General features: G+C 41.1%; 1 protein-coding gene across 1 annotated transcript; it reads right to left on the minus strand.

Annotated features, from left to right (window-relative positions):
- Positions 1-1,807: 1,807 nt before the first annotated feature.
- On the minus strand, positions 1,808-14,509 carry cacng7b (calcium channel, voltage-dependent, gamma subunit 7b). The gene is made up of 6 exons (XM_063879242.1): positions 14,263-14,509; positions 9,928-10,123; positions 9,586-9,672; positions 8,776-8,916; positions 5,762-5,907; positions 1,808-5,082 (listed from the first exon to the last, which is right to left on the minus strand). Exons 2-6 carry the CDS (start codon positions 10,121-10,123, stop codon positions 4,636-4,638), a joined length of 1,017 nt encoding a protein of 338 aa, XP_063735312.1. The 5' UTR covers positions 14,263-14,509; the 3' UTR covers positions 1,808-4,635.
- Positions 14,510-15,597: the final 1,088 nt, after the last annotated feature.

Genomic DNA, 15,597 nt, shown 5'->3' on the forward strand with positions numbered 1-15,597 from the left:
AACGAGAGAGAGAGAGACAGAGAGAGAGATGGAGAGACAAAGAGACAGAGAGAGAGAGAGAGAGAGAGAGAGAGAGAGAGAGAGAGAGAGAGAGAGAGAGAGAGATGTTTTAATCATGGAGTCAAATATCTACAGGTCAATATTTATGTGTCAATATGGACAGAAGTTTAGGAGGAGCCATGTAGTAATGGACATCATTGCCATCATTATTTATTCTTAAGTGACATGATGTCGCTGTTTGTAATATAGACAAAATTATGTAATGCTCATATCTATGGAGGCAGAAGCTGGAACTGCTGGTCGCACTCAGCAGTTAGGATGCTCAAAACTGAGCAGACACTGACCTTCAATAGCTTTAAAATGGCTTTGCTGCCCGGTTCACCCCTTTCTCTCCCCCTCTCTCTCTCTCACAAACACACACACACACACACACACACACACACACACACACACACACACACACACACACACACACACACACACACACACACACACACACACACACACACACACACACACACAGGGGAGAGCTGGAGAGAGCTAATACAGAGTGACAGGTCTTTCATGCAGTAATGGTGATGGTGAAAAGAGAGATCCACTCAACCCACAATGCCACACGCATCGAGTGAAAAACAAGCATACACAGACAAACATATGAAGCAAAAAACACACACACACACACACACACACACACACACACACACACACGCGTGCCCCAACACACACACACACACACACACACACACACACACACACACACACACACACACACACACACACACACACACACACACACACACACACACACACACACACACAGAGACACACACACACACACACATACACAGAACATTATTAAAGAAAAGTGGATACAACCACAAGTCACATTTTTATCTCAAATGTTTACACCGGCAGTCCAGCACCGGTTTCTTTCATCAGGAGTGTCCTGCATAATCACACACACACATACTGCACACAAACACACAGAGCAGAGTGCTCATGCTTTTTAGTTTTATTGACCTGTGGCAGTCCGATGTTTGACTTCCTAATGCAACTTCCCATCACTGTTACTCTCTTTCCCTTGCCTACATTGACACACACTTACACAGTATTATGTATGTTCTGCATTTTATCTTTGGCATCTTGCTTACAAATTCCATGTTATTCTTCATTGTTATTCAGAAAGGAATGATCATGTACAAACCACTGTGTTATTAGCTCATCTGCATGGCTCATTCCCTCACTTTACTCCCTTTTTGACCTTGACAAAACAGGCATTAATTTTTAATTGTTAAGTAAGATATGTATGTTACACAAACAGGATGAACTGTTTGCCATCATGCAAACCACGTATATCATCAAACGCAATCAGTCACGCATAACATACACACATACAACACTCTGATCAATTGTTGGCCTCAGGCTGTGGTGGCTTGCCGTGACTGGGGAGGGAGCCTGGTTAACACCCAGTGGTTCACCGCAGTGCAGTGTGCACTCACTTACAATTGTTCCCTCTATCTCAAAGACCAGCCAGAAAAAAAACACTCTTTGTCTCATATTATTATAATAAGTGCATGCTGGGCTCACATCTCTACAATTTCCGTCAAAAAGGAGAGTTTCTTTTTTGGTGATATTCTTATTATGCAAACTATTTGAAAGAAAATGTTACATTTTAAAAACATTTAAATCAAAAGTATAGGGAAATATTTCCCAACACCAATATCTTATAGTCTTATTCATTTTAGAAACAGGAAGCCAGAGAGGTGTAACAGGGTGAAATGAACCCATGTTGAAAGTTTTATTCATGTTAAGAGGAAAGTGAGTGACAGATGTCAACACTTTCAAGAAAAGTGATCTTAATCACAACTGCTATTGACTTATGTAACTCAAGATTATACAGCATCAGTTCCATTAAAGCATTGAAAAGCATTTGTTTTGCCCATATTTGTTTTCATTACAAAGATGGTTATATGAAAGAAGTCCAGGCTTTATGCAGATCAAGCACAGCTACACCCTTTTATGTAATCATAAAGAGAAAAAAAAAAAGATTGGGGTAGTAGAGAGGGAAAAACAAAGAGGTCCACAGATGAAAAGGAAAGATCTGCTGTAGTTTAAGAGGAATGCAAATGATAATCAAATGTTTTCAAAATAGAATTATGGGCGTAGAGGAAGGAACAGAGCAGCTGTCCATTGATACAAAGGTAAAAACGGGGTCAGCAGTCCAAAGGTTGGAAGGTGGATTTTAACAAGAAGACTTAAATGCCTATTGGTTATAAAACGTAGGGGTACGTAAGCACTACTGTAACAGCAGAGCCCACAACAGAAGGCTGCAGCTTCACTGGACTTCACCTCAATATGAATTTGTGCGACTACATAAACAAAAACAAGGGCGGTGTTGAATAACCACATGCTTGATCAACAAAACGTCCGCAAAAAGGCGAAAATGTGACGATATCTCCTTCGATAGTTTGTAAGACTTTCATCCCACACATTCTGTAGGACATCTGTGTGTTTCCCTCTCACTTTAGCATCACAGTGATAATGAAAACCAGCCGCTAAACAATGACACGGTGGTTTAATTCTCATTACAGAGATATATATTATCAACATATCCATGATGTGTTTTAAAAACAATGAACTAAATAAACTATTCTATATTAAAACAGTTTCTGAAACACAGGTCCTGCTTAGCTATCCAGTATACAACTTTGAGATACTTAGCAGTATTAAAGAGCAACTGGTTCTCGGCATTAAGGTTTTAAAGCATCTGAAAATATAATACTACAAAGAAACATAAAGCATTATATGGTTAAAGTACATGGCAAAGTAGGCTTAAACACCCCACAAAGCAATGTTTAAGGAAGTGCTACTCTGACCCATGTCTGATCTTCTGAAACACCTGAATAACCATTTGTTCTACCTGTAAGCTAATATTGGCTTTTCTGCTTCTCAAATATGATAATTGAATTCATTTTTTGTTCTCATATATATATACAATATCTTTGTACTGTTGGTCAAATTAAACAAGCAGCTTAAATACATTATATTAATTGGTGTGCCATTACGAAGACATTTTTCCATATTTTCTTACATTTCTTGGATAAAACCTTGGATTCTTGGATTAAATCAAGAAGATAATCAGATTGACCTACGGTGACCGTAGTTAGTTCTTTAAAATCAACAGAGGTCAGTATAAAGTTTGCATTAAAACATATTTCTCACATAGCCAATGAAAACATTGGGAAAAGCAGGGTCTCTCCTAAGAGGACATGTGTTTCACAAACAGTGTTATTTTGCTTTGCGCAGTGAATGCAAATGTAATTAATACTTTCATAATGTTATCTAGATATATCAACAGCGTTAAAGCTTTTAAAAATACTTCTAACCAGTTTTTAAAGCATAACTCTTGAATCATGTGCAGTTCAAAATGGCGTGTCTTGTTTCGTCTAACATTCACCAGCTTCAGTCCAATTCATTTGTGCGGCACCATCAACTAACACACAGTGCAGGTCACTGAGGAATTAACAGTGCACAGAGAAGTTGTGACCTGTGACCCAAAACGGATCCAAGGTCAGTGGAGAACAGTGACCAGTAGAGGGCATCAGACCACCAGGGTCGGTGGTTCCTCCTTCACACCATGCGCTGCATCCAGAGGCTGTAGCGTTGGTTGTAGTGCGCCTGTTGCAGTCTTCATCCAAAGCAGAATGAGTCAGACATTTTCTTGATGTGACTTGTGCCAAAGCTTCATTCATAATTTACAACAGCTATATTAATAGTCCTCATGTGCAATTTTATATACAAGAAGTTTAGAAATTTGTATCTTAAACAAATATGTAAAACATTAAGTAGATTTCTCCTTGTGATATTTCAGAACGTCATCCACTTCTGTCTGTATTCTTTTTTTCTTTTACAAAGATTAACAACATTCACATACAGTGTTCTCATTTCAGAATTAATCTATTGTAAACTAATGTTTTTAATTAATTATATTAATAATACTATTTAGACATTGTGAGTTATGAAACTTGATGATGTAAGAAATTCAGAGAAGACACAAATATATTTTGCCACATTTACCTTTTGGTAAAAGGTACGTAGTCCATGTTTTCTTTTGATTTATGCATGTATAAAACTATGTGCAACCTCAGTCTGTGTGATCAGTGTTTTGCATTGTACATTTCCAAGTGCATACAAATTTCCTGCAGCACTGCGGTATCTTCGCATTATACCGCAGCCCCTTGCTCTCCCTGCCTCACTCTCCCTCCCCTATACCTCCTCTGTCACTCAACCTAACCTCTAAAGTCTTTCGAAGAAACACTTTTTTTGCTCTTTCTGTTATGAAAAATTGAATTACTATTTTTCCTTTCCACTCATCCCCTGTTTAAATGTTTCTCTGTCCATCACAGTGTCTGTCACATCTCCACAATCCTGTTAAATCTTTCCTTTCAATCTCCATCACCTCCTTTGTCCTTGGTCTATTTATTCCAAAGCTACATTTTATCACCTCTCCGTTCGCTTCATCTTACATGATCTGTGCTCAAAGCTCAGTATTTACCCTCATCCACATCTAAATGTACAGAATAAGTGATTATGAGGAGTCAGTGTCTCTCCTTTCCTCCCTAATGCTCCAGTTTCTTAACAGGGGGAGGCGCTCATGTGCATGTGTGTGTGATAGTGAGGGGGAGGTACAGGCGATGGAGGCATGGCCATGGGGAGAGCCTGGCCTTGGGGATGTGAGGCATGCGACCTGGTGAGGGTGTGCGTGGAGTAGCCGGCAGACTGTGGGGGCATTTGGTAGCTCCCTGCGGATGAAGACCCGGAAGGGGGGCTGCCCTGCCCGTGGTGCCCACTTTTGGGTGGCGGTGGGGGAGCCTGGTTGAGCTGGATGGAGATGTCACTGGAGGCGTCAGAGGTGCTGCGGCCTCGCTTCGGCGGAGGCCAGGAGGATTCTGGGTGGAGGAACTGGCCGCTGTAGTCGCTGCTCTCGGACAGGCGGGGGCGGTAGAGTGCAGGGTGGGGGCGATACATCTCTTCCTCGGCGTAGCGCTTCATAAACAGATAGACTGACATCACCCCGGCCCCCTGAGATAGTGAATGAAGCAGGAACAGAAGAGGAGGGTGATCAGATGGGAAGCGAGAGAGGGAGTTATAGCTGCGTAAATAAATCCAGTTCAGAGACAAATACATTTTCAAAGAAGCAGTAACAAGTGACGGCTGGGGAAATTAGATCTAAGTGACTGATGGGAAAAGAGAGGTGGGAAAAGAGGTGAACGTATGTGCTTTTAAATTAGAAAGAAGAGGCTACGCTTGAAGTTCTTTTAAGCTCATGTAAAACAGATTTGAAGGGAAAGAAATGAAAAAGGAGGAGACATATGGGGAGGAATGAGAGGAGAGAGAAGGGGAGGAGGTTAGTGTCCACTGCACCACATTAAGAGCAATGCTGCTGATGATGGGAAAGAGGCAGGAGGGAGCAGGGGGGAGGGGATGTGGAAAGATGAGCAAAAGATCACATGAAAACCTCACTACACATCGATGCACACACACAACACACACACACACACACACACACACACACACACACACCCCATGACACCTCACTCTATCCACAGAATACTAATCGTCTTACCTTCTTGCACACTCAGTGTGCAATACTTAACCATGGAAATGAAAATACATTATCTGCATGTAACATATGTATGCAAAGAGACATGCAATCTCACTTTTGTTCCCATATCTTTATGACTAACACACACAAACCTACCTCTTTGAGTAAGAATGAAGAGGCAGCGAAGGCGAAGGACCAGCCGTAGTGGTAGTTGAAAAACTGTTCGGGCTCCCTGGGCCGGTTCATCACCTCGTCATTAATACTGGAGATGTAGAGCACCAGACCCACCACCAGACTGAGGCCTACACACACACATAGCACAGTAACAGTGACAGTGAGTCAGATACATTAGCCAGTGAGGAGGTCATTATATGGCGATTCAGACATCTGCACAAGTGTTTAAGAGACAGAGAGAGCGATGAGATGTGGAATGACCACGCCAAGTGATTAGGCTGCAAAATGTTAAGATTAATAAAGAGATGGCGGAGAGAGTGTGTATGTTTCATGATGACAGATAAGGAGCCTAAAGATAAATGACCTGTAGAGATGAAAACACTTCAGTGTAGCAAAACAATGTGAAGCTCAGAAATGGTAAAAACGATAAGCTGTTTTACCACGTTTGACCTTCTGATTGCACTTTTATGTTTGATGCTTTTTTTTAAAATGTTTTACTCCTGTTGGTTTTTTTTAATGTCAATTTCTGTGTATGGGTAAAGACATTTCAACACTACTAATTTGTTTAGCCAAAATTTGTTCTGAGGGAAACATAATGACCTCCGCCAGTGAGGATATATTTTCGGTTCAGTTTGTTTGTCTGTTTGTTAACTTGATAGGATTAAAGAAAAACCACTAGCCTGACTTCCATGAAACTTGGTGAAAGGTTGTAGCGTAAGCCAAAAAAAATTACATTTTGCAGCAGATTCTAACCACAGGCAAAACGGATGAATTATTATATGTTTAACAGTGGGAGATAGGGCATGGCAGAGTTCTGCATCCTCCATACTATGTTTGCCACATTTTTCTGAGTCTAGGAAGTGGTTTGGTGTGTGTTAAGGTTCAGGAACTTTCAGACTTTTTAGTGAAAGACATTGTGTATGGTTAATTGTTAATAAACACTATTGATGTCATCAATAGTTTTTCAGAATCTTTACTGAACCTTTACTATGTGCCTTTAATGCCTAAAATTAAATCTAATATGTGGAAAGTGCAGTGAATGCTTAGCTTATATCTGAACAAACATTTTGCTACTTGGCAGGTAAACTCTTTGTAAATATCAAAAATACGTTAATGTAAAGTATTATCATCCCAGTCAGTTCCTTTTGGGGTAAAAGAAAATCATAAAAGTGAGTTTTTACTTTCAAATCTATTAAAACTAGACAAAAACAATCCTAAAGAGAAAAGTACCTTTAATTTAACGGACATATTGTAATGAGATGTTTTGATTACTATATGTTTACTGTACATTTATATTTTTGGGAAAATCACAATAAAAATATCAAAAAACATAGAAAAAAACATTTAAAAGAGATAGAAAAATGACTTCATGTGGCACTGCAAACTAACAGTAAAATCATCATATGCAAAACTGGGCTTTCAATGACCCTTTTCACCCCGAAGCAACACATACAACATTAATACTTCATCCTCTAAAAACACTCTCCACTTTGCATCAGAAATGTTAAATGCATGAGATACAACATATGGCCAACATCGAAGAATCAATATTCAAAGAAAGCTGCATGCTGTAAACAGCATATACGAGTATTTTTAGCTTTCGCTGCAAAATTCAAATGTACCACCGGGCTGTCAAGCATTTATCTCTTTCGCAGTAAACTAGTCATCGCGAAGGACATAAATGCTACTTTAAGAGGCTGTGTTGTTGGTTTAAAATTGAAAAGCTGAGAAAATGCAGAAACCATGCTGCTGTCAATCCTGCAGTTGAAGTACATCTTGATCTAAATAAGTAACACCAGAGAATTGAAGGAAACATGCATGCATGTGCACAGTGAGAGCAGAAGAAGGGAACAAAAGGGTGTGCATGTGCGTGACAGAAAAAGGATGAAATAGAGTTACATGATGTGTCTACGAGTACAGTTGTATATGCAAGATGTTTATTAGGCAAGAGAGCAACATCTGGCCATACTTCAACTGCTGTTGCTCCATGCTGGGTGTCTTTGCTCCAAATTCTGTAATATTATCCAGACCAACATAAAGTAAGCTATTTACCAGACCACTGTGTGGATGATGCCAGCAAAAAACAGACTCTCAATACTCAGTAGTTAAAAAACCACACCACATCAACAGGGACCTAAAATACTAGAATATACCCAGAATGATAGAGGGATTAGGAAATGAGGAAGGAGAGCAAATGAGAGAGGGGGGGGAAAGAAAAAGAAAACTGAGAGGCTTGGTGAACAAGAGAAGGAGGGAGGAGGGGTGAGTAGGAAAGGCAGGAGGAAGGCTTTGCTTATAGAGAGAGGCTTAGTGCAGCAGAATATCTAACTGCTGAAAAGCAATTTGATACACTTGCCCCTTATTAACACCCTATTATTAAAATACCTCATAAAGTGAAACACTGCGACACTTCCAGTACAGGCTCTAAACATTACATAACCCGTGTTATATAACACCTATTATTCTGCAACACCCTTTATCAGCAGGCACCCGCCTCAGCAAAGTCAGGAGCTGTCGCGGGAGCCTCGTTTATTTGATGCTCCTGTGAGTTCTGCAGTGCTGCTTCCTCCTCAAACATGTGAAGTGGAACAGCCTTCAGAAAACATGAGCTCCAATTTGGGTTCTGGCAGTATTTGCAAAGAGGACAAGAAATGGGAGCATTACAGCCACCTGCTGTTCAAGAAGTTTCACTACACTCATACTGATAATCAAGCCCAAAGACCTGCTCATGTCCCAAATCCATCATCCCTCACATAAAACCTGTTTAATTCCAAAGTGTTGCAAAGTCAGAAGAGAAGGAAAGTTTCACCCTGTGGTCTTGAAAACCAATTGAAATCTAGTCACCTTTTTCAATGACAGCCTACATACCTGCATCATACACCAAAAAAAGAGCTGTGATGGAGTGTCTCCATGTGTGACACAGGACACACCGGGCGACTGTAATCAATCACAGAGTGAATGTGTGACGACAGCTGGACATGAGTAATGAGTCCCACCTGAGAGGATGAAGAAGATGCCGGACACAAAGGCCAGGATAGTACGCTGAGGCCGGATGTGTCCAATGTTACTGATGACGAAGGCCGTGAAGACGAAGAGCAGCGACACCATGGGGAAGGGCGTGGCTGTCCGCACCATCTCTGTGTGGAGAAGAGGTCACGGAGTCACACAAAGCTGATGTAATGTGTCCTCAAACTGCTGGGAAAGGTGAGGGATAATGTTTCTGGAGATATCAGAGGTAGTCAAATCTACAATATAAATTATGCTCAGATATGTGGAGACTTTTATCACTCAAAAAGAGTGATTGGAAAGAGTATCCCTTTCTTTGGTGAAGCGTGAAATTGCTTTTTAACATGGGAGAGTTACGATATTAAACGTTGCTAGGACGGTACCAACGAAGCAACACTGGAGAAACTACATTGAGTATTAATTACTTTAAAACAACAACAACAACAACAACAACAACAACAAAACAACACTTTTAAAATGATGCTGAAGAAGAACTAATGGCAGCTGATGATGTGAAAATGTTAACGTAAAATAATTGCTATTTTATATTTAAAGTCTCTTAAAAATATACCTTTATTCATGAGGATGATGAGCTTTTCGAAACTGCTTTAATGTAATTCATCTGATCAGATGAACAAGTAGTATTATCAAGGGCTGCAACTAGTAAATACTTTTATCGATTAAACTGTTAATTATTGTCTAAAATATATTATGATTAACTATCAAATGTCCGTCACAGTTCCTCAGAGTCCAAGGGAAATCAGATAATGTGTAAAGTTGCTGTTGTGTGTTTCACTCACTGAGGATATTTGCAGTGTTTTCAGTGGTGATCTCAATATCGGGTTCAGTGAAGTATTCTGATGCGACACATCTCCCGTTTTCTGCTCCTGAGATAAAGAAATGTACAAACAATTAAATGTTGAGGTTTACCTTAACGTGAGTGATGCAGGGAAGCAAAACAATGGCCTAGGTAACAATCAGGTTTGTTACATCAATGAGCCAGAAGCCCACTTTCTGTCTTCTATCAGTTATTGTGTGTTAGTCACTGTGATGATGTATAAGCACACACACATAGCCGCACTGTACAGTCATCTTTTCATTTTTGGATGTGAATGTTTAAAGAGGTTGGTGTATCTTCCTACCAGCCACGAAGCACACTCTCCAGAGGCCTGAATGCAGCGCCATCTTCACCTCCATGCTCTGATTCTGCTGCAGGATGATGCCCTCCACCATGATCAGCCAGTAGTCTGTGGACACGGCCACTCCCACCAGCAGCAGCCCGCAGGCTCCGAACACCGTGGACAGGATGGTCAACGCACGGCTGCTACATGAACTCATCTGAAGGCCAGCACGAGAGAGGAAAAAAGGTTAGACCAGATGAGGAATTACAGGTCAGAAATGCAGAGACACAAATGCAGGTACATTAACAAGGGGTCATGTAGGGAGGTCATCAGGAACGAGGGAAACACTGAGATGGACATGTGACGTGCACACATGCAAAGAGCTAGTGGCTATCTTCCTGTCTTGCCTTTTTATTGCTGAAGATGAGTTAGTGACAAATTTGTTGGCAACCAATCCTGGTAAAGGTCAGAGAGGAGCCAATGCAACAGATGATGACTGAACGATGAACCACTGAACTTAGGCAAGAAAAACTCACAGATAAATACTGGAAACACACACACTCACACATAGATCAGAGCAGGGAGGAGAAGTCCTGTGTGACTCACACATGGTCTTTCTGTGATTTACTTCTGGTTGACTGGAAAAGACTTCACTGCAGATCCTTTGAGCATGCTGTCTCTATGCATTTGTGAGTTGACCTGAACGTGTGCGTGATTGTTTAGCCGCTATAGCCTCTGCTTAATTTGGACCACTGTTCAGTATCATCAGCTTGACAAGAACAACTGTACATAGAAAACACAAAGTAGTGTTGGTGTTTACTGTAATCAAAGTGATTTTGTTGAGTTATTCAGGACATTATGCCTTACATTGAGAGGGTATCTTCATGTTAAGCTTCCCTCTTGTTTGGATTATGTTCAAACATTGTTGTTTGCATTTTTCTTTTATTCTAATTCCTCAAAGTCTAAAGTGAAGTCTTTAAATGTATTGTTTTGACTGTCCAAACCCAGAGATATTCAATTTAATATAATGTAAAACACAGAAAACAAGTAAATGTCCTTATTTTAAATGCAACATTTATTTTTTAACATAAACAATATGCTTTTAGGGTTAATCTATTATCAAATGTGTTTAAAGCGATTATTTTTCTACCGTACGACTTATACCTCTGTTAAGTAATCATTGCAGCTGTTCTCAATTTCTAATGCGTTGCATGAGTTTTTTCCTTACTTTAAGAAAACGGGTGCTAGGATGATAAAATCTCTCAGTGGCTGCATGCACTTCACATTGTGTTTCAGATGCAGACCATAGAAGGACATTTAAGTGATTTTAAATTAAATGTGACACAGCAATAACTGGCTGGAAGAGGCCAATTATTGGCATGAAGTAATGCACCTGCTCTGCAACCAACACACACTGACAGCCATCTCAGCCTTCAGAACAGTGGCCCTAATGTGTACCAAGAAAACTTTCCCAACATCATTACACAGACGGTGCTGTTTACAGCCTGAGCGGTGGACAAGAGGCAGAATGGAGCTTTTACACCAAAGTCTGACCCTTACTGTCACAAGATAATTGACATTTGCTGTAACAGGAAATGTTTTCCCTTCTCTTCCTGTTCAGTTTGTAACTACTCAAACTTTCCCCTCTTGTTGATATCTGACAGGAGTGAAATCAGGCATATTCTTCTGCTGATGTAACACTGCTGCTTCATGGTTTGCAAAGGGTTGTGTCTTTGAGAATATTTCCTCAGCATATAGCTTTTGTAATGAATGGTTATTTGCATACTTGTTGACTGCCTGCTTGACTGCAATACAATGTTTACAATGCTGCAGCTGACCAGACTCCTTTTTGTAGTTTCTTGTATCATTCTCTGTAAACCATCACCTATGCGCTATTACATACAGTACATGACATAAGTCTCAGGGCACTGGTACCTTGTATGTTTTGTGGAGTGAACTATTTGAATATCAATATATGGTAAAATATATCATGTTTAAGCTGGGGAATAAATTCATAGTTGACCATTTTATCAGACACTTAAGAGCGCTTTGACGAAAGAAAATGAAAGCCAAACTAATAACTTAAACATGAGAACCACTTTATTCTTCTTCTGGTCTTTCTTTGTATGACAAACCTTTAAGTCTTTGAAAAGCAGAGTTATAATGGATACAGCCATTCTGCTGGGGAAACTCTTAAAGATTAAGCTGGGCTCCTTCTTATCTGGACAGCCATTGTGCGAGACGTGACCACTATAGAAGTTGCCTCTGCTTCTGTGCAGCACCGGGGATGAATAGAGCTTCTTTTGTGAGCGCGGCGTATGTGTAAGAACAGAGCTGGCTGGTGGTAAAGGGTACGCATCAGAGAAATCCTCTGAGAAATGACAAGTTTGGGCATGTCAAAGCTAAAAGGAGAACTTGAAGTACAGGGAGAGTTAGTAATATGATGGAGAGATGTAAGGGGGGGAGTATGACCAACTGCAATCCAGTCGCACAAACAGGTTGGATTAAAGATGGAAGAGCAGAGCGATCAAGAGTGCAACAATTACAAGTGACATTATGCATCCATCTAAGACACAACTGAAGAATTGTTTTACACAAAACTCTCTTTCATTTTGCCTGTGTTTTTTATTTAATCACAGACTGTAAATCGTGCTGCAGGCCAGGAAGTAGCCACAGTGGTTGTCGACACTTCAGGCGGTCAAGAGTTTGAGCCAGTGAGATTGAGAGATTGAGAGATAAATCAAAAACAGCTCATTCTAATGACATGTGAAATAACTAAAGGCAGACAAAATGGGAGATGTAAAGATTAGAAGTGGGGATGAACAATCACACCTTCCAGCAGCTGGAGGATGTGCCAAAGTGGTTAGGAATGAGTGAGAATCAATTGGCGTTGCAACCCAGCAGAATTGAGTGGATGAGCCTGAGTGGCTCTTCCAGACTCATTCAGCACCACGGACAGCACCCTCATCTCTCTGAGATGGACTGCACCGTCAAACAGAACACATGTGAAACACATCCTCCTGGTTCATAATGGAGTTGGACACAAATGAGGGGGACAGATTCACCTCTTCACCACCCAGGCATTGTGTCCATATCAGCCCTCAAAAAGTGTCTAAAGAGTTGTTACAGTTTTGGGAGAAATGGCCATTGTAGTTTTGGGATTGAGATTGAGCCGAAAAAATGCCTGCTAGATTTGTGATAACAATCCTATCTTAGTCCTGGGAGACAGGCCCCTTAGCTCCCTCGCCCAGAAAGTAATGAGCCAATTGAATGTGTTAGATAGGAGCCACAAGGAGGACAAAAGGTTTAATTCTCTCTAATCTGTCACAATCTACAGACTGACATCACCTCTCAGCTTTACAGGAAAGAAAGAGAAAGAGGTAGAGATGGTAAGAGGAGAGGAAATGGAAGTGTGCTGAAGAAAAGAGATCAGCAGAGAGAGCAGGAGGAAACTATGTTTCGAGTCTTTGAGGCAGGAACAGCACGAGTACATGTAGATTTAGGTTAACACAAGGAAAGACCTTGGCCCAAAAAATGGAAGGAGTACCCAACATGGACGCGCACGAAGGGTATGCGCCTACACCTGTTTGAAACTAACCAACCTTGACTGTGCAGCGTCTCAAAAATCCACCCAGGAGGAGGATGGAATCACTCAGGGAAAAATAAATGACTTCATAACGACTAACCGTAGATATCGTGACTCAATGGGTGGGTTGCTCATGATTTCTCGGAGCATTTCAGCTGCGCAGCCATACTCTGGTGAAACTCGCACCATTTTCACTGAGCCGAGCGAATAGTTAAACGTCGTATTTTCTGATCAACTACATGCATGTAATAGGGGTTCTGTATCCTGGTACAGGGCTGACTGAGGCAGTGATGTGCGCATAGGATTGTCTAACCCCCCCCCTCCTCCCCCCTGCTGTCACACACACTCACACGCGGAGTTTGGAGATGATAAACACAGATCAACGAACATGTGAGCAACTCGGAGACAAAATGAGGATAAAATGGTGAGAAATCCTGAATAGCTCGGCATGCAGGTAACATTTAGCTGCGAAATCTGAAATGAAAGATGAGCAGTTGTTACGCTAACACGACATGAGGACACGTTATGAATGCTGCGCTTTTCACAGCTGTCATCTCACACACACACACACACACACACACACACACACACACACACACACACACACACACACACACACACACACACACACACACACACACACACACACACACACACACACAAACACACACTTAACATGACTGAGTCAGGTTTTCAAAAGGCGTCATCGCCTCAATTACAGCCAAGAAACACACAACTGTCGTTAATTTAAAGAAGGGGGAAATACTTACCCTTCCACGAGAGTCGTGCGCACACGTCAGTAGCCAAGAACCCTCACACCAGGGAGGTTTGGTTGGTTTTGGACTCTCTCCCTCTCTCTCTCTCTCTTCTGTGTGTTTTCCCTTAAGCCCCCTTACCCATCCTCTAAATCCCTCACGCTCTCTTTTACTCAATCTGTCCCAGGCACTGCGGTGGATTGGTTCAGCGAGCTACTTTGGCTACAAAAGAGACATAGCGGGAGCAGGGGGGAGAGAAGTGTTGGAGAGAGAATGGGAGAGATAGTGAGCGCGCGAGAGCGCGGGAGCGAGAGAGAGACATAGTGAGCGCGAGGGAGAGAGAGAGAGAGAGAGAGAGAGAGAGAGAGAGAGAGAGAGCGCGATAGAGAGAGAGGGAGGGAGGGGTCATTTTAAACTACTATTTCTTAACTTATAGTCTTTTTTTCTCTTATAGTCTTAAATGTTTGTTATTATGCTATTCAGTAATGCAGTTGTAGGGTGTTGCATAATGTAAGTTGGATAGTGTAGCTTAACAAAAAATGTTTAATGTATTTTATTGGATTTATTATTTCATGTCATATAACTTGTATTTCTTATTATCATCGAGCCAGTTATGTATCAAACACAAAAGTGCACTTACCTGAGGAAAGGGGCTAAATAAATGATTGACATATTGAAACCAAATCGTGCTTGTTTTCCTACAGCTCTTAAATAATTGTACTAAGATCATCAACAAAGCCTTACTTCATGTCATGGCTATGCTATACTTAAGTATACCAATAAAGCAAACCATTAACTAATTAACAGCATTAAGTATCAAATATCAGTAGAAAACGTAGATCACCTTTCCTGTGCTCGATGTAGTGCATTTAAGATCTTGTTGAAAACTGTGATTTAACACACATTATGAAATCACATGAATAACAGTTAACTGCACAGATTGGAACCTCTCTCTACCTCTATTTCTTTATCTCTTCATCCCTTTCCTCCTCTTCCTCTTGCCCCCTCCTCCCTTGTCTCCTGTGGTCCATGTCCCTTAGTCTATTTTTAGATGGCTGGTGGAGGAATCCTATATTTTTAGTAACGATATCAATAGTCTACAGCACACTCTGACCTCAGGGCATGAGCAAGAAAGTGAGAGGGAGCGAGATGAGAATGAGAGATTGAGACGAGATAGAAAAGAGAACAGGGAATGAGAGAGAGAGGAAGAGGGAGAGGAAGAGGAAGCAGCAGTGAGAAAGAGGGATGATATCATGTCGAAGTGACAGTGAATGATGGACTGCACACACAACTTCGACTGGAGAGCCTGGAGGCTTAGTTACACAGAGGCAGATAGTGTCAAGGTTGGAG

The sequence above is a fragment of the Eleginops maclovinus genome, chromosome 3, assembly GCF_036324505.1.
Source record: "Eleginops maclovinus isolate JMC-PN-2008 ecotype Puerto Natales chromosome 3, JC_Emac_rtc_rv5, whole genome shotgun sequence".
In the NCBI taxonomy this organism is placed as follows: Eukaryota; Metazoa; Chordata; class Actinopteri; order Perciformes; family Eleginopidae; genus Eleginops; species Eleginops maclovinus.

Coding starts and splice junctions, on each gene's coding strand:
- cacng7b (XM_063879242.1), bottom strand. CDS start 10,123: ATGAGTTCATGTAGCAGCCGTGCGTTGACCATCCTGTCCACGGTGTTC. Junction 9,673..9,927: donor GAGAGTGTGCTTCGTGGCTG/GTAGGAAGATAC, acceptor TCTTTATCTCAG/GAGCAGAAAACGGGAGATGT. Junction 8,917..9,585: donor AAACACTGCAAATATCCTCA/GTGAGTGAAACA, acceptor TTCTCCACACAG/AGATGGTGCGGACAGCCACG.